General features: G+C 35.6%; 2 protein-coding genes across 10 annotated transcripts in view; both read left to right on the forward strand.

The window, feature by feature from the left end:
- The window catches only part of LOC137858222 (sodium channel protein type 2 subunit alpha), a 77,222-nt gene extending 55,273 nt beyond the window's left edge, over nucleotides 1-21,949 (forward strand). For all 6 annotated transcript variants that reach the window (XM_068685625.1, XM_068685624.1, XM_068685627.1 and 3 more), the window contains 10 exons: nucleotides 1,891-2,011; nucleotides 2,372-2,526; nucleotides 3,584-3,757; nucleotides 5,858-5,980; nucleotides 10,469-10,750; nucleotides 12,288-12,341; nucleotides 14,136-14,273; nucleotides 15,381-15,485; nucleotides 16,520-16,790; nucleotides 18,048-21,949. In XM_068685625.1, coding sequence (XP_068541726.1) covers nucleotides 1,891-2,011; nucleotides 2,372-2,526; nucleotides 3,584-3,757; nucleotides 5,858-5,980; nucleotides 10,469-10,750; nucleotides 12,288-12,341; nucleotides 14,136-14,273; nucleotides 15,381-15,485; nucleotides 16,520-16,790; nucleotides 18,048-19,243 — 2,619 coding nt within the window. In that variant the 3' untranslated portion in view covers nucleotides 19,244-21,949. The remainder of the gene's footprint in view (nucleotides 1-1,890; nucleotides 2,012-2,371; nucleotides 2,527-3,583; nucleotides 3,758-5,857; nucleotides 5,981-10,468; nucleotides 10,751-12,287; nucleotides 12,342-14,135; nucleotides 14,274-15,380; nucleotides 15,486-16,519; nucleotides 16,791-18,047) is intronic.
- Nucleotides 21,950-23,196: 1,247 nt separating this feature from the next.
- Nucleotides 23,197-27,550, forward strand: part of CSRNP3 (cysteine and serine rich nuclear protein 3) — a 103,885-nt gene continuing 99,531 nt past the window's right edge. Inside the window, exons 1-2 of one of the 4 annotated variants that reach the window (XM_068685632.1) lie at nucleotides 23,366-23,524; nucleotides 23,690-23,804. Coding sequence is in view for 2 of the 4 variants with exons in the window: in XM_068685631.1 (XP_068541732.1) it covers nucleotides 23,955-23,967 (13 nt within the window). In the remaining 2 variants the exon portion in view is untranslated. Of the gene's footprint in view, nucleotides 23,342-23,365; nucleotides 23,525-23,689; nucleotides 23,805-23,833; nucleotides 23,968-27,550 lie in introns of those variants that run through there. The other 3 variants (XM_068685634.1, XM_068685631.1, XM_068685635.1) reach the window with 3 other exon arrangements.

Here is a 27,550-nt window from a genome sequence, read left to right on the forward strand (position 1 = left end):
TAGTCACTTCTCAGTTTAAAAGTTATTTACTGTATAGTATTGGTAAACATTAAGTTTGACACTATACATAAATTTCTTTGAAATGTACCTTATGTTTGTAGTATTTCTGGTCTTTTTTCAAACTGGTGATTGTTTTCCACTCATGTTTATATGCTGTGGTCCTTACTTTAGGACTGCAGTGTTTATCCCATACTTTCCAGGTTCACCATTGTAGAGGCAGTATTCCACAATGACAAAACTGCCATGCACCATCTACAATTTTGAATATGTTTTAATGGGAGATTTGTAAATACTAGTCTGCAGAAGAGTATGCATCCATGTCTGTACATTGGACCTAACTTGAGAGACGCTAAAGCTCATGCACAGATTTAAAACATGAATATGCAAACTGGGATTTTCAAAGAAACATATAGGGGTGTGGATATCACTGAAATTACATGCATAATATACCATACAATAAATGTTTCCATTTGCTTCATCTTCCTCTAAAATGTGGACTATAGTGTACCATGGTACACAGAAATCAAAATTAAGCCTATGTCAAAATGACAATATATTGTCACTGTCATTTGATAAAATCAGAGTGGGAAAGAAACAAATTAATTTTATCTTTGTTTGAAGAACTTACTGAATCTTGTCAACAGTGGAAAATTACCTTGAAGTTTTATGGTACTTTCTGTATTCACATATAAATATTGTTTACATTTCCTTTAAAAAAAAAAAAAAACACTTATAGAAGTTGGAGCTTCTTGAACATGTTTTAAAGGAATAATGCCTCTAACTTAAGTTTTAATTGTCAGCAAAGTTTTATCTTTAATGTTTCCATGGATCATCCCTCTATTTAATATTAATTCCCCATAGACTGTGTTTTAACACTGCTTACATCATTCCCTTTATAAAATTAGCTACTTATCAATGCAGCCATTTTACTGATGTTATACTCCACATAGTGATAACATTAGAAGAGTCATAGAATGCCATGATCAAACTGCTTTTACTTACTATAGTACTCATATTTGTCTGTTGCCAACAGAGTATGATGGTATGAAATAGAAGATTTGGAATACATTATCAGTTTGATTAATTGGTTCCATATTGTTTTATCACAATATTGTTTTTAAAACATTTGTCTTCACTTCAGTTCTCCAAAAATTATGTTTTTTGTTTGTTTGTTTTTATAGTTATTGGACATGTATGTGTACTGTAACAAAGTAATAAGTAGTTCAAAATGCACAATACAATCAGAAAATGCATTGGCAATTGAGAATGCAAGATAGCAGCTACTGCTATTAAAATAATGTGATGCTCTTTTAGAAATAATGAAACTTAAACTGTCCTGTACAACTTATAATATGTGTTTTCATGTCAATGGTAATGAAAAGTTTATATTCAAGCTTTTTAGATTTTACAGACTTGATAGAACAACATTTACTTGAGACATGAAAATACATCTTTGCAGCTTGCTGTTGGTTTGGTCATGATGTTGGAAAAATGATTTGTATTAACACATGCTATATGAAGTGTAATCTCAAATGAAGCCACATGATTGGAATAACTAAAACAGTACAAAGTGTAGAAGGCATTAATTCCTAATTTACAGAAATTTAATTTCACAATTCTTATATGTGGCTAATAATTTTAGCAATTCCTTCTATGAAAATATCAAAATATTTTCCATAGAGAAAATACGCATACTGTTTCTAATCTTGTGACCTCACCTGTAGTAGAGCAATTTGGCATTAGATTGTAGATAAGATACTCTTCTTTTAATGTCAGAGCACGAAATACATGCAAAAGATTTTGGTATGCATTTCAAACATGAACATTATTCAAAATAATTAAAAATTGAAATATATATATATATATATATATGTGGGGTTTCATTCACAGAAATTAAATGCGTCTAGTTCATCAGAAGGCAGCACAGTTGATATTGGACTACCTCCAGAAGGAGAGCAGCCAGAAGTAGAACCTGAAGAAGCTCTGGAGCCAGAGGCTTGTTTCACAGAAGGTGGGTGAAGTACAATATACTAAGGGAATTAGACCTAATTGTGTTGCTTTGGACTGTGTTCTATTCTTAGTCAAAAGAAAAAAGCTGCTATGTTATTATGGTTGTATTTGATTTTTCTGTGAGTATCTCTTTCAGAGGTAGTGCCATACTGTTCTGGTGCTCTCTTTCTTCTTCATATGGATTATAGGAGTTAGAAAGTTTTTGTTTCAAATATTGAAACGAAAGCCTTGAAATACTCAGATACTTATTTAAAACCATCTATTGTAGTACTACTGAAATAAAATAAATGACTTCTGTTCATTTGTGATTCCTATGAAGTATTAACCTTATTCTGACATCTCAATTTATTATCCTACTTAGGCTGTGTGCGGAGATTCAAGTGCTGTCAAGTCAGCGTAGAAGATGGGAAAGGGAAAATCTGGTGGAATCTGAGGAAAACCTGCTATAAGATAGTTGAACACAACTGGTTTGAGACCTTCATTGTCTTCATGATTCTTCTCAGCAGTGGTGCTCTGGTAATATCAATGTGGAACAATTGTGTCTATTTTAAGCAGCAAGCATTTAGAATTACAGTTAATTATCTAGCTACAGGTAACATCAGAATTTAATATCCAATTAATAAATGTTCTAGTGCCAACATATTTCAACAAGTATTTGGCATGTATTGTATTATACATGTAACTTTTCTCACAGGCTATGAAGGAAATTGGTTGGTGTGATCAAAATGTAGTGTTCATGGAAATAAGAAATTAGTTATATCAAACTAGTACTCACATGTCTCTATATTATTTTTATATGTTAGCATTTTTTTTGTTGTTGTTTTCCTTGATTTCCTTGATTGTTTTCCTGTTCAGAGATACAATATGATTTAGTAGCTTCTTTTGACTTACACGCATTTATAATGAACCGCAGCTGAGATAGGAAGATATCAAGAACAACTTGAGCTGACAAACCAAGATGTAAGGTGAAAAAGTGATCCTGTCAGTTATTTGGCCAAATTGATGCTGAATCGGGTATGCTGACTCAGTACAGAAGTAATTAGTTCCTCACATCAGAAGCAAAATATAGCGCACTTGTCATACTTGGATTTCAAGGCACAAGGATTCACTGTCAACATAGACCTTCTCTTTTGAAATCTCTGTTCAGAATTTCTTTGCAGGCTAGTGTGTATACTTTGGTTTCAATTGTTAGTTTCTCAAAAACTATGTGTCACAACCATTATTAAATCTCTAATACAATTTTGATAATTTTGATATAAAGTTGTAACTATCACAAAGGAAATCCTTATGTCAGTAAGCCATTTCTATTCATTGAAATGAATGAAGAAAAGATTTTGAAAATTACATTATAGTAAGTTTTGTGGGCCATAATGCAGCTCAGCTGAGAGATAAATATTATGTTTCGACCCATCATTATGAAGACTACATTATGGAGTGAAAGAGAAAGTTGTGGTTGAGGGAAGGATATGTGGCTTAGCACCACAGATATCTTTTCAATTCAAATACTTTCTTGGTTACTCTATCCTGCATTGCAAATTGGGAATTAATATATCCTCAAAAATCTTTTTCACAGGCATTTGAAGATATATACATAGAACAGCGTAAAACTATCAAGACCATGCTGGAATATGCTGACAAAGTTTTTACTTACATCTTCATTCTGGAAATGCTTTTAAAATGGGTGGCTTATGGCTTTCAAACCTATTTCACTAATGCATGGTGCTGGCTGGACTTCCTGATTGTTGATGTATGTATTCTTTTTCATATTATGTATCACAGGCTCTAAAAATCAGAATACCATGTGTTTAAGAGAAACTTTCTGTTCTATCCAATGGAAGCTCTATTTTAAAACTGTTTACAGTTTTACTGTTTTTGTTTGTTTGTTTGTTTTTCATGTGTTACAGTTTATAATTCTGTTCAGAAAAGGAAAATTATGTAGATATATGTATTACTCTAGAGATGGTTTGTTGATACTCTGCAGTTTTATGAAGTTGTAGAGCTTTATTGAAATGATGATTTTTTGGTATTTTTTTTCCATGTGGAAAGGATGCTGCTTTGATCCTCATTAGTTTTTACTATACAGGGAATTTAAGTATTTCACAGCAATTTTTTTAAACATTTCTAACACTCTAATCAATTACTGTTAATGTCCTATCACTTACTCAGTGAAAGGAAAGAAAAATACTGCTGGGAACTCAATTCCATTTTACTACTCAGTATTCTTGCATTGCATGTGCAACCTTAAAGAGGCACTTACAGATCAGCCCCCTTGGAAAGGGTACTCAAATGATTTTCAAAAAAGCTGCACCACCAAGAAGCAGATACACATTGTACGAAGTAGGAAGAGTGTCATAATTCCAAGTCTAAGTGACAAACAATAGTTCTGGGAAGCAAAAAATGGAAGTTTACCACACAGCAGACATTCATTTCCCATCCATCCCCAGTAGCCTGACTACATATGGTCTCTCTCAGTTCTGCATATGTAATTCCCATGGAATGCATGGTAAGAGTTTGTCTTGAGTCCACTCATTCTGATCAGCAGCAGAATCCTGTGGAAACAGCTATGTTTCTGTGTAAGATTGCAATGGATAGACCATGATGTCTTTACTACACAGAGCTTGACAAAATTCTAATTTTTATATCCATACCAGCATTGCAGATCCTATGGTAAAATGTGGCTATGTGCCACGTTATTGTTCTGTGATTGAGCCTGTACCTCTGTAAAACATTTAATGACTCAGTCATCAGATTGTGTAAATGATCTTGATCAGTAGAATTCTACAGAGACTTCGTGAATAATACTTTACACTGTCTTTATATGTTTGTTGTATTTATCAACAAATATTTAAGTCTTATTTGATAATTTGTGGCTTAGTTGCTTCTGTGAACTTTATAAATATCTTTCTGATTTTTTTTTTTAACCTTTTTCTAGTGCAGTTGTTTGCATGAAAAAAGTAGTAACTTCTGAAGTATTTTTTAAGTGTTTAGTCAGAGGAATGATATAACCAAGCAAAGAGATTAAATTTGGAAATGAAATAAATGAGAGAACAGGAAGGCTGGAAGAGGACATTAAATGGAGAGTGATAGAAGTTGTTAATTTTCTTTACTAGGGCCATCTCTTCCCAGTGGTCTACTATAAATGCATTTCTAAGGATTATTGATGAAAGATAATTGTATTATTTATTTTACAGCTTTTCTATTTTATTTACTCATCTGCCTGCAGACCAGACCAGCGTTATACAAGCCAGAATTGATGAAGTGGTTAAAGGAGTCACAGGGAATGTAATGAAGTGTGGATATGACTAACAATGAAGCTCCTACCATTGTCTAACAGTTGGTTATCAATTTTGATTAGTCTGGTTAAATCTGAACAGCACTGGTAGCTATGGCTGTTGAATAAGATTTTATGGACACTAAAAAGTTACATTTGACCAAAGACCAGGTCTGAATGTGGTTTTTGAGAGCTATTACATTTTCAAGTTCTGAAGATACCATGGGAAGTCCTGTCCTAAATTGAGCGTTCCAATTCACCCAGCTTCTGGGAGTTTTCTTTTTGCATGTGACTTCAGTTTTCTTTAAATACCACCAAATGTTGACTGGTTTATGTGATTTTAGAAGGCATTTTTATACCATTCTGCCAACATGATTTCATCAACAGGTACCTAGAATACACTTTTATTCTACTTTGTCTGACTTCAAAAATCTTTTTGCATTATAGAGGAATTCCTGGAGAAAGAGGTTCACCCTTGAATCTTCTCGGGAGGTTCAAGGCACACATCATCCCCACCATATGTATCAAAGGATATACAAGATGAATGAGCACTATTGCCTTTCTGTTTTTGTGTAGGTCTCTTTGGTTAGCTTAACAGCTAATGCCTTGGGCTACTCAGAACTTGGTGCGATTAAATCCCTTAGGACACTAAGAGCTTTGAGACCTCTAAGAGCCTTGTCGCGATTTGAAGGGATGAGGGTAAGAAAAAATGAAAGAATTCAAAATAATGCATGCATACACAGAAACAATGCATGCAGAATAATCAATGATAAATCCATGCAGAGATGCTACACTATCATCTTATATATTTTACATTTATCACTAACATATAAGCAAAAGGCTTCATCTGCTTATATGAATTCATGTGTTATTGCACACATTGTTAATTTTATTTAGATCCACTGGCCTTTCAGCCAATTTCATATTTTCCTGAAGGTACCAAAGATTTATCAACTGCATGGATCTATGGGATTTTACTACAAGACTGAGTTTATCCCATATGATTAAATCCTGTTATAGTCAAAACAGTTTTAAAAGACAAAACTAAAAAAAAGTGTGTAATAAAAGTGTGTGCACATACACACACATATATGCATATGTGTATTTCATACAAGTATAGAATACCATCCATTGTCCATCAAAAATCTTTTAGCATACTCTTATATAAATATTGATTGGCAATTTCTGTTACAAATCTATTTATTTTTAATGAATCAATATATTAAGAAAATTGGCCGTTATAAATGTCTTCTCTCATTCAAATTAAGCTTGCATTCATTTGAGACATTTCTTGTGTATTTCAAAGAAGGTGCTAGTGTTCTGTTTTTATGATTTCTGGCTTAAAGTGGTTGCTTATTGCTTTCTATGTTGATTTTAAAATGTTGATTATAATATACAGAGCACTAAGAAGCCTGAAAACATATGAGGAGACTTTCTGTTGCTGATAGAGTTGGATATATTTGAGAAGTTACTGTCCACAGCTGTTATCACCATATCAGTTACCACAGCTGAGACCCTGATTTGCCCAGCTAGGCTCTCTATTTCAGTGCAAAGTCAGATTGATTAGTTTAAATCACGTCTTTAGTGCACTGAAATGAACGAAAACCTTACATGTTCTGCTATGACATGAAAACTCTAGAAATGTTTCTCCTATGGTCAGTGGTCAACAACTACTAGAGAAGACATTTCTGGCTCCTGCCAGAAGGTGTTTGTGGCTTGTACCTTCAGGGCCCATCTGTCTCCTTGGGACATATTGCTATTAGTCTAATTAGCAAATGCACATGAGCTGAAAAAATAAACTGTAGCTGTAATTAAAAGAGATCCTTGTGTGAGCTCCCTACTGCAACCACTGATCTTTGACACCCCAGTTAACAAGCTTATTAGTAAATTTATAAGTCCACCATGATTTGGTGAGATTCCAAAGAACATATGATGCTATATATGTGTGGAAAGAGAGTCCTTCATCAGAATATGAATTCTCATAGTTTCTTCAACATATATTTTTCCTACAGCATTTTTTGAATAAGTTAGAATGTCTGGGTTCTAAGTGACTACATTTATTTTTTTCTCTTCTGAGAGAAGAGAAAAGAGTTCACAACAGAGAAAAGAGTTCACAGTTGCAGAGAGAGCAAAGCTTTTGTAATTCATTGTCACCTGTGTTTAAATTGGCTAAAAAGGACACCTCTTTTCAGTTAAAAGAGGAAAAAAAATCCTTCAGAACTATGCTGAGAAAAATGTCAAAATTTGGAATGCTTATATCAAATATAAGGCCTGTCTAAAACATTAGTAATATCTTGCTAAAAGCACGTTACTTGTTACTTTTTATTGAGAATAATTAGAGAAAAAATAAAGAAAGAAAAAACTTTGTGCAGTAAATTTCTGAAGTGGCAATTTAATGAAGTAAGGTAGAAAAAAAAAACAACACCTTTTTCTCAGGAAGGTTTAAGGGTAATTTTTAATACTGTAATTTCCATGTTGATATAAACTTTGCCTACTGTTTTAATCCAGATCTGCTAACTGTATCTCTCTGTAAATCATACAGATAATGAGGAGATTTATGACCTTAGCAAAAGACATAAGAAGTAGTATATGAAATTAGTTAACTTCAGACTAAAAATGAGATATTTTTATCAGTTAGGCAATTAACATTGGAATAACATTTCTGTGGATATAGACACCTTTTGTTTATTTAAAGAAATTTCAGACAATGTCTAAAGATACAGTAGCTCAAGTTGGTGAAAAAAATAGTTACAACAAGATTTTAAGGTCTGATACATGGAAATTGATGATGTTTCAACATAAAAAAGTTGTTTCTTTGGTATTTATTATCCATGAAGTGAAACTATGACAATATAGTATGGTGTACATATTTGCATGGGTACTTAGAATTACTTCCAGTGACCCTTGGATTTCTTACATACATGCAAGAAATTCCATTTTACACATCTAAAATTTTTAATCCTCCATACTGTTGGATACCCTAGGATCAGGGTTTGTTGTACCTACCCAAATTAATAATTAATAGAAGGCATTCCCCCAGTGGAAAACATGTGGTGTTTCTCCTGTATCTTTCTATTATGACTATTGCTAAAGGAAGTAAACTTTAATTTGCATGTGAGACTTCATAAAACTAGCTTGTGTATATATAATTAAGAATTATGCTAAGACATGATCTGGCTATGCTGTGCTCCAAATGCTATTACTCACTGCCCTGTAGTGATAGGCACGTACTAACTTTTTCCTTCTAGCAAGTAAAGGACACTGTTTAATCTCTCTGTAATGCTTTCCGTTCTTTCTCATGCATTGTTTTTTTGTACTACCCCTACTTCGAGTGGAAGCCAGGAGTTGACCAATTGGTGTTTTCCATGATGCTCAACATTACATTTTTGGTATTTTCAAATGATTCGTATTTCAAGCTGATCCTGCTATAGCTTCAGGATGCACACTAAAACCAGGGAAAGTAAATCAGATGTAGAAATTCAACAGTTATAGAAAGAATAACAACTGGACCTGCAGCTGTAGTAGAAAGAGGAACAGAATTCTCAGGTGTAATAAGACTGAAAACTAGAGGACAAATATCTTCAATAACTTCATATCTCAATGATTGAATAATATTATTACAGCTAAGGAATCTAGTTATATTTTTTATTAGAAGAATTGAGATACCTTTAAATAAGAACATTTTCTTAACTAATAGATTTTTCTTTTAGAAATAATGTTTATTACGGTATGTGATTAAGGTATGTAGCAAAAACAAAAAAACAAAAACAAACAAACAAAAACAGGTCAGCTTGAAGCATGGGAGAGTTCATCCACCATTCTATACAGTTATAGAATAATTTATATAGAAACTAATTTGTTCCAGCTTCTAAATTTAATAAAATAAAAAAATACATTGAAGTTGTATGGGATCTCTAATGTTTTTCAAATTATGTATCACTACAAAGATATATTATTTTGAGAGGAATTAAAACCTGAAAGTGCAAGTATTTCTCCTTTACTTCAGCTTGTTTACTATATGGTATACGTGATCGTGTATACCTACTGTAGCCTTCAAAGGTTTTATTTTCTGTCATGTAAAATAACAATGAATGAAAAGTGATCTACTTAGATGTGATCTACTAAAGTGATCTACTTAGTTTTTCAAGTAATTGATTCTATGGAACCCATGAAATGTAAATATAAACATAATGCCAAAATATTTTACAAACAGAAACAGTGTAGTATGTTAGATCTGTTGGAGTACCTATATCATATAAGTGAATTTTTAAAAAGAAAATCTTCATTAGGTTCTATGGAGATGATTCAGTTGTTTTGGAAAAATGAGTAGAGGTGTTCCGTAGTTATTGAATTTATATAATTTATATTATTACTTACTTATAAATAGATTCAAAATAGGAATTAACTAATTTAGGAGTTAATCCATTTCATCATTAAATAAATCATTCTCATTCATAATGGACCTACTTTCTGCCTAACTTTTTTTTTCTTTTTGATTTTGTCATGCTTTTAATTGTCATTCATCATCATACATTTACTCTTTTTCATACTTTTCTTTCCTGAAGCCTTATTTTTCCCAAAATTCATTAGGAAATTAAATTAAGTCTCCTCCTTGTTCAAGTCTTAATTGCTGCTTACTTGAACACTACCAGCTTTTCTGTGATAGTCAGGTATTCTCCTGCTTTGAAAATATCTGGTCTTCTGCTTTTATATATAGTCATCTAAATGATTATGGACACATCCCTTAGTTGTCTTTTATTTAAAAGAAGTCTCTGAATTACTTTCAATTAAAAAATGCTCAATAATATTGATTTGGAATGTTTATCCAGTAAATACTTAATAGCAAAAAAGATTTTTGTGCTTGATGCAGTCATCAGAAATATTACTTCTACTGTTTTGTAGATATAAAGTAAATATTTTTAAAATAATTAATGCTCTTATTTTTTAGAGTTCCATTTTATCTGTTTTTCTTTCCATTATTTCAAGCTACCATTTGCTACAGCATTTCCTAGTACTGCTGTGTTTTATCCTCTATGTTGACATTTTATCTTTCTTATTCTTTGTTACAATCCAAAAATATAATGCAGTTTAATACAGAATTATAACAAGGTGTTACATTTAAGGAAGTCTGATGAAGATAGTGGTGCTTGTGTTCTTATAATGTCTCTCGTTTCATTTGTACACTAGGTGGTTGTGAATGCCCTCTTAGGAGCCATTCCATCCATTATGAATGTGCTTCTTGTTTGCCTTATATTCTGGCTGATATTCAGTATCATGGGAGTAAATCTATTTGCTGGAAAATTTTATTACTGTGTTAACACTACGACTGATGAGAGATTTGATATCAGCCAAATCAACAATTACAGCCAATGTGAAGAACTCATAAAAAACAATGAAACTGCCAGATGGAAAAATGTGAAGGTTAACTTTGATAATGTAGGCCTTGGTTATCTTTCTCTGCTTCAAGTGGTAAGACACCGCTCCTTAATTTCCCTTTTTATTTCTATTTCTTTTTTTTTAATAATATATCTGTTTTTAATTGTAACAGTCAAAGTTATTTCTGTTTCTTTCATTTAGAGATCTTTTTCTTCACTAGTTTGTTTGGTATACTTATAAAAAGCCTTAAATAAACTGTGGAGTATGTGGGAGTATGTGTTTTAAAATATATATATATATATATATATATATATATTTGTATCTAAGGGATGTGTATGCAGAAATGGATGTTTAAAATATATAAGGTGTATTTTTTAACTTTTCTTCAAATATACATCAGGCTTGCATCTCAGTTCAGCTGATTATACTGTATATTTTATGTGTCTACTTGTTGGAAGGCAAGTTTGATAAGCAGGAAAATTGTGAAAAAATAAGTAGTCAAAATAATATACCAATAAGTCAAATAAAAAGCAAAAATGAACTCTAGAAATAAATCAAGCAGATGAATATCAACACTATGGGATTCCTCTGAAGCTGGAAGGAGCTCAATTTAAGAGTTTAGTTCAAAAGAGCTGAACTGTCTGGGGCACCTGGGGAGGTTTGGTGCTTTCATCTGAGATCAAATCTTTTACTTTGTGAGTTTCCATACTTTTGTTGATATTTATATTCCAGTTTACAAAAATTTTATAAAATTTAACTTGTGTATTAGTCAATTCCTTAATATATTTTACAAGATTCCAACTTAAAACCACTATATGCAAACATGCTTCCCACATGCAAGATACTTTTTCTTTGCCAGTGATTCTAAGAGTCCTGAGAATTCAAACTGGAGATATTTCCCTTACCTTTCTAACTTTTAGGGCTATGATATGTCCTTTTGATTTGGGATCACCTGTGCTAACTTCCGCAAGACTGTATTTTAGGGAGGTATTCATAAATGATAAGCTCGTTCTTCGTGTATGTATCATTTCTAATTAGTGTTAGTTAATTGTGACAAATCTGTTGTCATGGGCATGGAGAAATTAGTAATTCCTGGACCAGAGTGCAGTTAATTCCTGTGATTTACAAAGGTAAATACACTTGCACTCTTGCTCAAAAACTGTGGAGCATCACTGTGACTGTTGAAAAGTGTTATCCATTAGAGCCAAAAGCTGGTGATAGTGTAGATAAATCTACAACTCCACTGAAACAATACAAAGTGTAGAGGCTATACTGACTATCATAAAAAATGTAAGCAATTCAAATCTAATTCACACTGTGTTGAATCTATATCAAGTACACCTTCTTTTCTCATAGACAGAAACTAACTTTTATTTTAGGCATTACTCATAAGAGGTAAAAATTCTTAATTTAATAGGTGTTTTGTCCTTTAGGGCCAGATATTAGAAGTTGCTTGTGATCCTCATAAACATAAAATATAAGGCAAAATTTGCCTATTAATTTTACAATGTGCTGATGTTTATGATACTTAGATATGATGTTCAAGATACTTAGTCCTCAGCTCTTAAATGTTTCTGACAACTCATTTTCCTGGAAAAGCATGTGATAAACACCAGTGTTCTGTTTATAGGCTACATTTAAAGGATGGATGGATATCATGTATGCAGCTGTGGATTCTCGCAATGTGAGTATTCTCCCATGATTCCATCTGTTCTGACTGTGTGAGCTCCTAGTGTTAAGACCATAATCTTAACATCTTTCAGAAATAACAGTAAAAATGAGAGAACAAAGAGTTATTACAGTTTTATTGTTAGTGAAAATGGAAACCATAAGAAAAATACAAGACATGAAGAAAGCGGAGGAGCAGTCCTAAATGATTCCTTGTTCTCTATGGTACAGTTGGACCAAAATTCCTCAAGTTGTACAGCAGACTGAATTATTGTCATGAAATGCTTTTTTCCTCCTCTCATTATATGTATATTGAGGCATTACTTAAATTTGGAGACAGGCATTTCTCGGAGATTTTAGGAGCTAAAGAAGAGAACATAAGACTGAGTGGGCTATAAATCCAGTGAGAAGGGCAGGAGCTGTGATTAACTTCTTTCTAAAACACTCTCCCCTGAAATCGGTTTCCTATATTAACCTCAAAGAACACTCCTCTTTTTGAGCTCTCTTCCTGCTGTACTTAAACCAAATGCTGCAGCTTTCCCAATCATTGCTCCAGGAGTTGAACTGTGGGGAGTCTTCTGAGACTGAAGCAGGGAAGAGTTTGTACCCGTCTGGGTAGCTATGTAGGAAACCCTTGTTTGACGTTGTGGCTGCCATTCCTGGCTGTATGCAGCAGCTGTGCTGTCTTCCACAGAGAAGGGTGATGAAGGTTGAAAGATAACTGGCTTTCTTGTGTATGTGGGCTCAAGGGGAGTGTCAGCCACAAGGTGCCCTGCCCTGCTCTGCTTTATGGTGCATGTGGTAAGGGTGATTTTTTTTATTTTTTTTTAAGTCCCTTTGGTAAGATTTTTAACTTTAGTTTAAGATTTTTTTGGTAAGTTTTTTTTTTGGTAAGATTTTTAAGTTTAGAGATGATGGTTTGTACCTCTGTTTTTCAATTTTATTATATTTAATTTTTTTGAAGTTGAGACATTCACTATGCTCAGCAGACAGCCTGGGTTCTTTCCTCATTTGTTCCTATTCTTAATTTGACGGGTGCATTTTTGTATCCTTTTGTCTTCCCCTTGGTGCTAATTGTGCTCTAGCTCTAAGTAGATAACTGAATAAACTATACTGCTAAAGCCCCAGCTTTTTTGTAAGCTACAGTCACAGCAGCAGTTCTGGTGTAGTATAATAAATGTGCATAGCTGTAGCAAGAAAATACACTTACTCTAAATATTGTTTGGATGACTCTCTTTAGCCTACTTAGGCCCATTAAGCTACAAAGTGCTGTAACCTGACCAGTGATTCCTTTGAGTTAAAACTCAGGTAAAAACAAGGATACGCTGCAGGGAAATGTCAGACAAAGCAGTGAATAATAAAACAATAAAAGAAGAAGTTTTTCAAAAATGACAGTTCATGCTCCAAATACTGAAATCCAGGGCAGCTTACTAAGTGTCTGTAGCACTGAAAGTTCCACAAGTCCATGCTGGGAGTTTCCAACATGATAAAGTGAAATGTTCGTAGCTTTAAAAGCTGGTGTTTCTGGTTATCTGTAGACTGAGGCAGATGCGCTATACTAATATAAACCAATTGTGCCTTCAATATTTATTCTAAAGTCATATAGCATTTTTTTAAAAAATAAATAGCAAGTTCAATAGCAAAGTCCTTTGTCAAGAATGTTACTTCATAAATTGCAGATTAATAGGATCAAGGGAACTTGACCATAAGAATTAAAGATCAGAGTGGCAGAGCCCTACATTCTTTTAAGCAGCTATTTGGTTCTGTGTCCACAGTTAAACTAAGGCTTAGTGTCTATGCCTTTTTGCAGGTTTTGGATCAGCCTAAATATGAAGATAACCTGTACATGTATCTTTACTTTGTCATCTTTATCATCTTTGGATCATTCTTTACCTTGAACCTTTTCATTGGTGTCATCATAGACAATTTCAACCAGCAGAAAAAGAAGATAAGTACTTCATCATTATTCAGAAACAAAAGCCAAAAAATGCATCTTTTTGGTCCACACACAATGACTTTCTCCTTTTTATTTTTTTTTCTATTTTATGATAAATTAACATGCTTTGCATATTAAATACATTCAATTATTACAGGAGTACAATTTCACTTGATGAGTGTTTTGACAGACAACTGACAGCACAAGTCTGTCCACAGTTAGTGAAATACTCAATGTCATCTTTGTAAAGATGTAGATATGGGTCTGGAGTCTAACAAGATCATAAGAAGGCTAAACATTGAAATAGCTAAACATAGCTATAAAAACTCGTAGCTACATTATTGTCATATCTCAGAGCTCAACCCTAATATTGTAGTATCTTTCTTTGTATGCTCTTTAGTCTTCATATTTTATCAACACTTCATATTTTATCAACACTGCCTCAAAAGGTGTCAGTGTTTCAGCAGCAGAACTTAAGTAATTGGAAGACAAAATGTTATTGACTGGTTGAAGTGCTGTTGGACAAGCGATGAAATTGATTGAGATGGAGAGAAATCAGCTTTTTTTTTTTTCCTGCTAAGTCCATGTAGCGGTTGTAGGATCTCCTGCTTCAAGTCCTGCCTCAGTGTAGGGAGAGGAAGAGGTTGTGAAATATGGTTATATGACCAACTGCTAATTCTCCTTTGGTATCATACATGGCAACTCTGAAATTTTGCCAAAATGTGCTTGAGAGGAAAAACAAGAGAAGGGGATTGGAATGTTTTATTAGCTTGTGTCTGATGAAATTTAGGAATTCAAAGAAAAAGAACCTCTCCTTCCTGAAGGCTCCCATCCTCTCTACCTCCCCAATGGAAACCAGAGAGCTACCACAAACATATGAAGTTCAAGAGCCTTTCAAAAAATATCCTAAATGTCAAAAGTGGAATATGTAAAGCATTTATTTTGTTACCCATATACTTATAATTGATATAAACTTATAGAACAGGATTTCCATGTCTGTCTTAATTTTTCACACAGATGAGAATGTGAACAAGAGTGATTATTACTATTCTATATTCCTGTTTATAAGTAACCAATGGGAATATGTGATTGTAACCAGTTTTTCTCTCTTTGCTTTACTTTGGAGGTCAAGATATTTTTATGACAGAAGAACAGAAGAAATACTACAATGCAATGAAAAAGTTGGGTTCAAAGAAGCCACAAAAGCCTATACCACGACCAGCAGTAAGAATAAAAATTTTGTCTTTTTACATCTATTTAAGAAATGTTTCAGTTATGCCTTAGGCTAAATGAAGTTGTAAGCTAAAAATACAAGTGATATAAGAAAAGGCTTATTCATCTGAAATCCAAATTATTTGTCCTTTGCATTCTAAACATGAAGGATTCTCTCTTCTCTTTCCATTTCCCCCCCTCATTTTCTCTCTGCTGGTGGCAATGACATTTTATGTGGCATTTTTTCAAAACACTGATTTGACTAAAACAATGAACTGTGACAGTGTATTTGTCAAGCCATGTGATAGCCTTAGGGCACAGGCTTTTTCAGTCATCAAGTAAGACTCTGAAACTGAGGGCAAGTTACCATATTGTTGCCTGAAAAAAAAGTCCTTTTGCCTCTCACATTCCTGTTGCACAGTCCATACAATGGTTTGTCCTCCTGCTCTCCCCTGGTGCTACAGAGCAGGGTTTGGCTGGGGCAGTGATTCCAGCTCTGCAGTTCCACTTTGGATTGTGGAACCTACTGAATGGCCCACTCAGCTATCAATAAGTTCTCTGTAGCTGAAAAATGCAACACATTATTTTAAAGGTCACCTTGGTGGCATGAAGAACACTGAACTCTGTGCGTGAAAACTTTTAAGTTTCCTGAAGTTTTCTGACAATTGAAGCACTATTAACTCTCAGCCTCTTTACCATACCACCTTGCCTTTGTTTTTTTTCAAATTTTGTCAAGTTAAGCATTCAATCGGTAGTCTGTGTGACCGAAGCTTACAGTGAGCTGGTTTGAGATGGCAAAGTCACCTTTGCAATTTTAAAAAATGCACCATGCATAATTTGAAATCTTCCCTTTAATGCTTATAAATATAGTAATTGCATTTCTATTTGATTTGTGTTTACATGTACAAATGGGAAAATGCATACAAGTGAAAGACTTCATAGAAGACAAAAAATCCCCTTCATACTAGATTTACTTAATGTGTAGCAATTGAAAAAAGAAATTTTACCCAATGCTTACTATAATGAATCTTATTTTTTTCCTCCAGAACAAATTCCAAGGCATGGTATTTGATTTTGTAACAAAACAAGCATTTGATATCAGTATCATGATACTTATCTGCCTTAACATGGTCACAATGATGGTAGAAACAGATGATCAGAGTGAAGACATGGAAAACATTTTATACTGGATTAACCTGGTGTTTATTGTACTGTTCACTGGAGAATGTGTACTGAAATTGATTTCACTTCGCCATTACTACTTTACTATAGGCTGGAATATTTTTGATTTCGTGGTTGTCATTCTCTCCATAGTAGGTAAGAACAATTCATTTTCATGAAATGGCTAATTCTGGGGAAGCTGAAAATTAATTTTGGAATGTAAAGTCTGTTTGCATTGGGTTCATCATTTTGATTAGAAACTCTGACTCCTGTTTTTCTGTCTTCTGATATCTTATTACCCCCAAAATAACTGAACATTATGGTAAGAAATTTTTATCAGAGTGCTTTGTACACTCTTATTTTTACATTGGTTGAAATTAGACCCTTATGCTGAATTCAGTAGAAATTCCTCAGCATGGAAAGAAATCAATAAATCAAAGGCAATTCTGATACAAAATGACAGTGGCAGTTGCAGGAGAAAACAGAGTCCTTCAATCCAAAAGTAAAATCTGTGTGGGACTCTGGGTAGGCTAGCGTGCAAGCAACTCAGACAGCAATGTAAAATCCTAAGCTTTTTCGGAGTTTGTTTGATCCTGAGAGGTTTTACACCAGAGCTAATGTGAGCAAAGAAGAAGCAGAACTGAAGCAGACAATGTAATAAATACATGGTTCTACTAACCTTTTATCTAGAGCAGAAAACCTGAAAGAACTTCAGCAAAAGTTGTTCCATTTTAGTTGTCAGAACTTTAATTTATTGTTTTGTCATTTTGTATGGAAACAGGATATATTTAGTATTTTTCTGCTTCTCTGAGGCCCATGATATAATGCTCTTCAATGGGTTCTAGGAAGCCGTTATATTATCAGCTTATTTATGTTTTGAATTGCTGTGTCATTAATGCTAGACTTGTGATCACGTTATTTCATATGTGACTAAGAAGTTACAGTTCTCTTTGAACTTACTTTATTTGAATACCATAACTTGATTGCATCATTTGAATACTGCTATAACTATGATCTTTCATATTAACTGGCATTATTTTTGTTAAACAGAAAGCTGTTCTGATCTCACTATTTGCAACTCTACATGAAGCAGTTACCAGTTTGTACTAAAAAAGATTGCCATTTTGTGTCTGTTTGCGTATGCATTTATACAGTTAATGCTTAGAAATGTAATTGACACAGTTTTTCCTTATTCTGCAAATTACTTCAGACATTCTGTTGGGATCTATGGATTTCACTAGCATAATAGATGCTAAAGGTTTTGCAAAACCAACTGAGTGGCTAGAAGCTGAATTTCTGAAGACTCTGCAATTTTCCTATTCTTAACATTCTACAATGTTTGTAGGATAAATCTTTAGCAGCAGCTTTTAAATGTAATAATATTATTTACTAATTTAACTTGTTTTTCAACAGGTATGTTCTTAGCTGAGATGATTGAGAAATATTTTGTGTCCCCCACTTTGTTCCGAGTCATCCGACTTGCCAGAATAGGTCGAATCCTGCGTCTCATTAAAGGCGCTAAGGGAATCCGCACTCTGCTCTTTGCTTTGATGATGTCTCTTCCTGCTTTGTTCAACATTGGCCTGCTGCTGTTCCTGGTCATGTTTATCTATGCGATATTTGGCATGTCCAACTTTGCCTATGTTAAGAGGGAAGTTGGGATTGATGACATGTTCAACTTTGAAACATTTGGCAACAGCATGATCTGCCTATTTCAAATCACCACATCTGCTGGCTGGGACGGTTTGTTAGCCCCAATTCTGAACAGTGGGGAGCCGGACTGTGACCCTCACAAAGATCATCCGGGGAGCTCTGTTAAAGGAGACTGCGGCAACCCTTCCGTTGGGATTTTCTTCTTTGTCAGCTACATCATCATATCCTTTCTGGTAGTGGTGAACATGTACATTGCTGTGATTCTGGAGAACTTCAGTGTTGCTACTGAGGAAAGTGCTGAGCCTCTGAGTGAGGATGACTTTGAGATGTTCTATGAAGTCTGGGAGAAGTTTGATCCAGATGCAACACAATTCATAGAGTTCAGTAAACTATCAGATTTTGCAGCTTCATTAGATCCTCCTCTTCTCATAGCAAAACCAAACAAAGTCCAGCTTATTGCAATGGATCTGCCCATGGTAAGCGGTGACAGAATTCACTGCCTTGACATCTTGTTTGCTTTCACAAAGCGTGTCCTGGGGGAAAGTGGGGAGATGGATGCCCTCAGAATCCAGATGGAAGACCGTTTTATGGCAGCCAATCCTTCTAAAGTCTCCTATGAACCAATCACAACCACATTAAAGCGGAAACAGGAGGAGGTATCTGCTGTCGTTATTCAACGTGCTTTTAGGCGTCACCTTTTAAGGCAAAAAGTCAAAAAAGTTTCATGTATATTTAATCAGGATAAAGGTAAAGATGAGGATGATCTGCCCACAAAAGAAGATATGATTATGGATAAACTAAATGAGAACTCCACTCCAGAGAAAACAGATATGACCCCATCCACAACCTCCCCACCATCCTATGACAGTGTAACAAAGCCAGACAAGGATAAATATGAAAAAGACAAATCAGAAAAAGAAGATAAAGGTAAAGACAGCAGGGAAAGTAAAAAGTAACACAGAATTCTGTGATAAACTGTTTACAGCCTGAGAAAGTATGTATTTGTGTCAACAGGACTCCTGTAGGAGGTACATGCCAAACTGTCAGTTTTTACATATATAAATATATATATAATTATATATATATATATATAAAAGGTCAGTGCCTATAACAAGACAGTGACCCCTCGTCATCAAACTGCAACTCTGTAAAACAGGGTAACATCTTGACAGGAGGTTGTTGTTTTTATTACCAGCTGACACTGCTGAAGAGAAGATAAAATGGCCAATCAGACTGTAGGGATCGGTTAAAAAAAAAAAAGGTGCGAACCTATGAATCTCTGTGTTTAACATGAAACACTCAGTATAAAAATTGTATCCACTGTTTGCATTTCAACAGCCACATTTGCCATATTTTTACAAAAATCAGTGTTGGTGAACTTATCATTTTTTAATTCACAGGTTGTTTACTATTATATGTGACTATTTTTGTAAATGGGTTTTATGTTGGGGAAGGGGTTATGAGAACCAGGTGTTCTACTCTCGGATTCTCTATAATGTACAGACAGAAGTGATTTGCATGAAGGCATGCTGCACTTGTAGTTCATGCATGGAAAAACATGACGTCGCACAAAGCAGCAGAGTCTGACTACTTCCATGTTTCAGGGTGGCTCTATATTTTGAGGTGCTTAATAACAGTATCCATCTAGTATCTCATCCAGATAAATTTTAATGTGCCTGTAAAGTCCCATAGAGTCTACAATAATAGAACAGATGTTTTATTTTTTCATAAGTCATTTAACTGTAGTTGAATGAACTCTGCATAAAAAAATTGAGTGAGGGACATGAAGTCCATTTTTAAGTATTCTTCTGTGGAAAATAGCTTACCTGAACTTGGGAAATTTAATTTACCAAAAACAAACAAACACAAAACTTAAGAATTATGAAGTTGTTCTGCTTCACCCTGCAGTATTGTTTAGCCATCTTCTGCTCTCAGCAAGGTTGACATCATATGTGTTGATTAAAAAAGTACCGTCTATGTAAATAGTTATTTTATCCTGTGGTGCATGTTTGAGCAAACAAATAATGACCTGTGCACAATATTTATTGCATCAAATATGTACCACAATAAGTGTAGTTTGCAAGCTTTTAACAGCTAATATAAAGTATTCTGTACCATTATAGATAGTTTGGAAGCTATCACTGATGCATGTTTATCTTGCCTTTGCTGCTGTAATTTTTACTCCTTCCACTGTTAAAAGTCTAATATGGGAAGCCATATCTCAGTGGTTAAGTGAAACAAATTGTTCAATCAGTCATCATTCTTTCATGACATCAAGCAATAGTTTGCAGCTATTGAAGAGCTTCTTGCTTTGCATTCTAAAATTTTAAGTGAATACTGTACGGTGTATAGTCAGACTGTACAGGATTTGTTGCAAACTGCTCAATCTGTTGAAAATACATGGATAGAATTTTCTAAGAAAATATAAATATTGTAAAAATATCATTTTATTTTATTTTTCAGCGTTTTGTACATAAAATAAGAAATGAGAATTATCTTCAGGTTGATGTCACTGTCACTTTTATTACTTTCTATCCATAGCACTTTTTAATTCAAGAACTTCACAAAATAAGAAACAAAGGAGAGAATGGGGTAGCTTTAGGTTTCTGCTTTTTTATTAGTACTGTATTTTTGCACACATTTTAATGTGAAATACATTTCAAACTGAGTCCAAAATGCACTTGCTTCCAAATAGATATAACTTGTAATTGAAATGTGGTGGGGAAGATTTGTTTAAAATTCTAGCACTGCCTGCATCAGAAGTTTCAAGGTAGTCTTTTTATTCATAAAATCTTTACCAGTGTTTGTTTACATAGACTATTCTTATTCTTGTTGATTCATGCTGCACTAGAACTGTTCTAAATATAATATGGGATCCACGATGTTTTTTTTTCCTTTTTTTTTTTTTTTTTTTTTTTTTCCACAGGGATTAAATAACAAACTTGTATAATTAATCACATCAGGACATTTTGTGTTTCTTACACAAGCAAAAATTTGATGTTGACTCCTCCTTTTACAAAAAATATTGACTTGTGTGTCGGTGAACTGCATGCAGGAAAATGCTATTACCATAAAGACCAGTAAACCACATTACAGTTGAGCCAAAAGAATAAAGACTTCATTTTTTATTGTATTCAATTGTTCTGTCTTTGTTTTCATCACTAAAAACTATTGGCTCCAAGAAGTGCTATAACAATAAAATGTGAATATATAAAATGTTAGAAGCAGGGAATAGTGACTAAAACTCAATAATAAAATTGTGAAAGGTCAAATATTTAAGCTGTACGCTTTGAGGAAGATCTTTACTATGATTTCCATTTACTCTCATCAGGTTATTAATCCTATTAAAAACTATTCTAGAGTAGAATAACATTTATGTACACGATACCTAAAACCCTTTTTCATATCAGGTATTCTGAGACAACTAGAAAATCAGATGTTAAAGAAACTGGCTACCAAGGCTACAGAACAGTATGTATAATTTCAATGATATTTTACTTTAGAAATTGCTTTGTGTGTGTTGCAAGGAAAATTTTGTTATCTACATAATTTGTAAAATATTTATAATACATTATTTTACGTTAAGGCATTAGGGTGTGGAAACATGCAGAAACTTTGCTGGAACTTTTATTAAAGCATCAAATTCATACCTTAAAAAATAATCTTAGCGTGCTGAATGCAATTACAATTTCAAAATACAATAATATTAATTTTATGTGGTGAATTTATACACAGTGCTTTTCACTGCAAAGGAGCTGGCATATGCACTAAGTGTTGTGCATGTACCTGTGGAAGTGCTGGTATGAGAATGCAGAAGACAGGTGTAGAACACACATTGCAAGTGTGGTGGCAGTGGAACTGAGAAAAAAATTGCATTTTGGGGGAAGGAATACGAGTATTTGTTGTGTCAGTCTGGTCGTGCAAAGTTCCTAATTGTATCTCAACCTTATGAGATGTCTGGATGTATGTATCAAAGTATTTCTTCTCTCCCAGGAAAGTTTCCTGTGCTTCCTATACAGAAACAAAGCACTTTTCTGTAAAATGTGTGTATATATACATACATACATACTTATATATGTATGTATGTATATATATTTAATTACAAGATATGGCTATCCTCTCACTGTATTAAAATGAGCAAGGGTTCATTTACACTCTTGCAGTTGTCTGTGATCCTGTAAGACATGGACTTAAAAAAAATAGCATGTGCAACACAAAGTAGGGGAGCCAAATTTTTAGGTTGCAGTCACAGTTGAGTGCTATTTAAAATAAATAAATAAATAAAAATTCTCTGTTGTAAATTTCAAGTACCATCTTGAACAAATTAAAAACTAGGCAAAATCTCAACCTTGTTGCTCCTCTGGGCACAAGAAGGAGCCTTTGTCTTGTGATCCTAGCCTGAACTTGTGTACATCTCTGTGGCACATCAGGACAACCGCACATGCCTGATCACGTACGTGACGTGTCTTACCCCTGAGTGTGGACCCGAGATCAGGGCAAAAACTTCTGGATGGGCTTTGCCCCGAATGGAGCAGGAGGACGGCTTCTTTCATCTCGACTCTTACAGCTTTCAATCACTAATGGTTTGTTGAGATTTTTAATTCCACACAGCTACTGTAGCGAGCTATTAGGCCGCGGTGTTGCAATTAGATTTTCCCCTCTGCCAGGAAAACCTCAGTGCTCAGGATAGGGTCTAAGAAAGGAAGGAATGTGAAAGTCTGAAATCCCATCACCGAAGCACCAACGTTACGACCGGTTCGTTGGTGTTGTGGCAGGAGAGCCGTGAAAAATAAGCAGATACACACACGTCTGTATAGAGGATACCATTCAAGAACCGATCCGTGCTTCCTGCAGTGACTTACACGCACCAGGAGCCTAGCGCCAGCACCAGCAGCGCGCTCGGAGCAGGCAGGCGTGCTGTTGCTCCAGCTCCCCCTTGCCCAGAGGCTGGTCCCTCTGCCCCGCCGCCGCTCCTCAGCCCTCCCGGCTCGGGCACGGCGCTGAGGCGGGCGGGCAGCGGGGCCTCGGCACCCTCCTGCGGCCGCCCGGGGCAGGTGAGGAGGCGCGGGGGAACCGGGCGGGGCTGGGCTGAGGGGAGGCGCGTGCGACACGTCCGGGGGCGGCCCCGGCTCTGGCAGCGGCGTCTCGAGCCCAACGGCCCTGCCAGGGCGGCGCGTGCTGGAGGCGCGAAGCGGCGCGAGCCCAACGGCCGGCAGCGGCACTGGCACCGGCGTGAGGTGGGGCGAGGCGCGGCGGGGGGAGCGGGCTGGAGGAGCCGAGCCGAGCCGAGCCGAGCCGTGCTGTGCCGTGCCCGGCGGCTCTGGCACCGCTCCGTGCCGCGGTGCGCCGAGCGCCGCCCCGCACGGCTGCGAAGTCCGAGTTGGCCGCCTTTGTCTCGTCAGTGCGGCGGCTGGAGACTGGCACCTTGGAATCAGGCGTGTGGGAGGCGTAACGCTGCGAGGAGCTGGAGCGTTGCCGCGTGGTTACTCTGGCAGGCGCTGGGGCGAGTGAAGAAAGGTACGTGAGCGCAGGTGGTGGCTCCCGGGCTGCTTCTGCGCTGCTCTTGTGGGAGGGCAGCAAGCTCCAAGAGCTGAGGGCTCTGAAACGCTGCTCTAAAGCCTGGCTGCAAGGAGGAGTCTGCTCGTCCTGGACGCCTGCTCCTGGCTGATGATTTGTTTCGGTATTTTACCTTTGTGGTGTTTATCCTGTGAAGCGTGGTTCAGGCTAGCTCGGCAGCGTACCTCACTAGTTGAAGACAAGTCACTAAAAATTGCAGCTATTGTTTGCGCAAGATAGAAATAGATTAAAAAACAGAGACCTTCAGAGATGGTTTCTGTTTATCTCCATAACTAAACATCCTTTATTTTAAAATGTGCCTAGGGATCTTAAGTGTAGCTCTTCAGATCCATTTACTCCATCTACCCTGAGAGAAACACAGCTTTCACCTGTGTGTGTTGTGAAGTGGGTTGGCATTAGGGAAATCTGTCTGCAATTTGAGTGAAGTGGGCTCGGTCTCAGGCACTTTCAGGAACATAAAGCAGTCAGATACCGGCTGTCATCGCATGCTACAGGAGCCCTTATTTATGAGATTCAGCGATGAGTGTTTACAGCTTGCAGTTTTATGTTATTGTGAATTTATTGCTGTCTTATGCCTAACTGTTTAGATTTTGGATTCTGACAGGTCCTTCTAATGACAATATTAAATAATTTCCGGCCTTCGTGATTGCATAGCAATAGCTGGGGGAAATAAGCAATAACAGCTGCAGGATATTGTAATTGTATTGTGATAACACATGTCCACTATTGTAGAATGGTGTAATTTAAAAGCAAAAAGCCTTGTAAAGAGGATAACAGATCTGAACACAGCCTGGTTTTGTGCTTGTGACGCTGGCAATCCAGTAGCAGGAGTAGCAGCACCCAGCCACAGGCAGATGTTACCCTGTAACCACCGCACTGATGTAACCCATCGATCTGTTTGTGCAAGATGGAGAGGAGAGTAAATGGGGCTGAACCTTGCCGTGGCTTCTTTATTTATTTATTAATAGTGAAATGTAAATAAGGGCATCCTTACAGGTGGTTGGTAGAGACTAATTTAGTGGAACAATGAATTGATGAAGGGGGAGGGTTGATGACCCTGGCAGCGAAGATGTCTGCTGAATGTCTGTATGAATCTGACAAATGCCGAGCATCCTTATTACTGAAATAGTGACTCATCAAATAGGTACAGCTTTAAGTGAAGGACTGATATACACAAATAAAATCTAGAATATTAAATATTTTCCTGTTTTACTTTCCTTTTTTAAAATTGTTTACTGTTACTGTAGTATACTGTTACTGTAGCATACTTTGTGGTATTATATCAGTTGGATTAATTACATTAGTTGGTTTGTTAGTCCACAGGTGTTCTTGCCTCACCAATTTATCAAATGAATAATGCCATGCTATTGTGAATATAAATTTTCTGCATTGCATTGCACATGGTATTATATTTATTATACACGGCATTATAAATATTGCAATACCAAGTATTAAACACTGAACTCTTTTTCATTTTGTTGTTGTAAATGACTTGATTTCTTAAGCTCGGTTTAAATATATTTGCAGATTTTCCAACTGTAGTAAGGATGCGGGTTATTGCCCCATCCTTCAACCATCCTGTTTATTGCATGGCTTTATCATGAAAAAAAAACAAACACCTGTTGCCTTTTCTGGATGAGCTCAGCCTCCGTTGGAGATGACTCCCACTGCTCTGATCGCCCTCAGCAGTTTGATGGCTTATCTGAGGACTTCATGAGACCTGCATGGTTCTGTGCCAGGCTAGGTAGACCAAGACAAGAAGGAGAGGGGGCATGACTGTGTTTCCAGATAGCTACCCAAATCTGCACTCCGTGTGGCATGAAATGAAGAGTTAATCAAACTAAGTGGTTTTGGTAGTCCTATATTCTGTATAATGTGCAGCCTGATAAGCAAGTGTGGTTTGAACAGATAAAAAAGAATTTATTTCCTAGTTAATAGCTCTTCAGAACTATCCAAAACCGTGAGCCAGTCTGCAGATTACACTTGCACTTAGTTTCCAAGATTTATTTTTGGAGTATTTTGCTATAATCTGATATTTAAGTAATTGCTGTGTTAAAATAAAGACGTATTTAATATAATGTATATTTAGAGTGAGACTACTTCTACATACAAAAGCAATTTCTGCAGATAATGTTCTGCAAAACTGTTTTCTCCAGGGTTCTTCCCCACTTCATTGTGCTACAAACCAGTACAGAGGTAAAATAATTTTAACAGTATTTATATGTAATATTTTTTGTGCAGTGTTCTCAAGACGTTTTACGTCATTACACGTGCTTGACAGAAAAATAAGTCTAGCATTTCTGTAAGATTATAATGGGGTGCTGAAAAGCGCATGTTTGATTGCATTGTGAATTCCATGTTATTACATAGATGCTTTGATCAGCGTTTTTGTTGTTGTTGTTGTTTTATTCACGCTTCTGGGAGCTGTTTGTGCTCAAGTGGGAATTGCATGACTCTGATTTTTCACTTTGCTTTGAAGTGACAACAGCATTCTCAAAAGGGATGGTTTTCTATTCTAGCAATCAAACGTTAATTTTTGTTACCTGGTGAGAACACAGGTACAAAAGTAAACTGTATGTATAAGTAACCTTGAAATGCTGCTTTAAACAATTGCATTGTAAATATTGCTTTATGTAATCTATTTTATGCAATACTCTTTTTCTTGTGTGTGCTTCTCATCAAGTGCTTTTTTTTTTTTTTTTTTAAAGATCTGTTCTTTTTCCTGTGTACAGATAGACTGAGTAATGTAAATCAGGAGTACACATTTTGTACCAAGTATATCTGGGAAAGAAATGTACAAGCTGCTATTCTTATGTTGTACATAGTACATCTTTGTAAACAGTACTTTGCTTAGCTTATTCTGTATAAATGATAGATATATATCATCAATTTTTAGTGGAAATTTGGTAGATAATTGTGGGGGAGAGTATGGAAGTAAGATCTGAGGAAGCATTTTATTTTCAGGTTGAAAATACACGAGCATTTTTGATAAGAAAACCAGAACTAGCGGTAATTTCCCAGCAGACATGTTTCTGTTACAGCCTTGCTATGTCATGACTGACTTTTTTTGCAGTTCCCATGGCAACAAGGATTTTTGATCTGCAAAACAGAACACTGTGTATGGTTTGAGGGGGTACACATTTTCTTTATTACAGAAGCAATTTTGATCCATGAAAGGAGCTGATCAGGCTCCCTGGTGTCCTGCTCCCATCCCCCCTTTAATAATCTATGTTTTGTTTGTATGATTACATGTAAATGTGAATTCCTTTTTGACAGGAACGTGGTTACCAATTTTCATTTTTGTCATAGTATAGGAGATGGTAGAAAATTTGTAATGGCTTGTTGTAACTATAGCCTGGAAAATATGCTCCAGGTGGAGTCCTGACAAGCAAAAAGCCACATTTGTAAACATCATATATGCATATAAAACACTGAGAGTTAAAGCTGCTCGGGATTTGCATTGGCTTCCACTAGTATCTACTTTGGCTTGATGGACACTGTTTCCAAGATGAATTGATAAAACAGCTACTTTTAAAATGGACTTAGATGCTTTAACACAAGAATCCTAAAATAATATATGTAGTTCACATACTAAAATTTGTGAACAGTGGTGGTAATCTTGTGTATGTTTTATGTGTATGCCTAACCCTCACCTTTTCAGGTGAATATACTGATGGCTTTGCTCA

The sequence above is a fragment of the Anas acuta genome, chromosome 6 (genome assembly GCF_963932015.1).
Source record: "Anas acuta chromosome 6, bAnaAcu1.1, whole genome shotgun sequence".
NCBI lineage: Eukaryota > Metazoa > Chordata > Aves > Anseriformes > Anatidae > Anas > Anas acuta.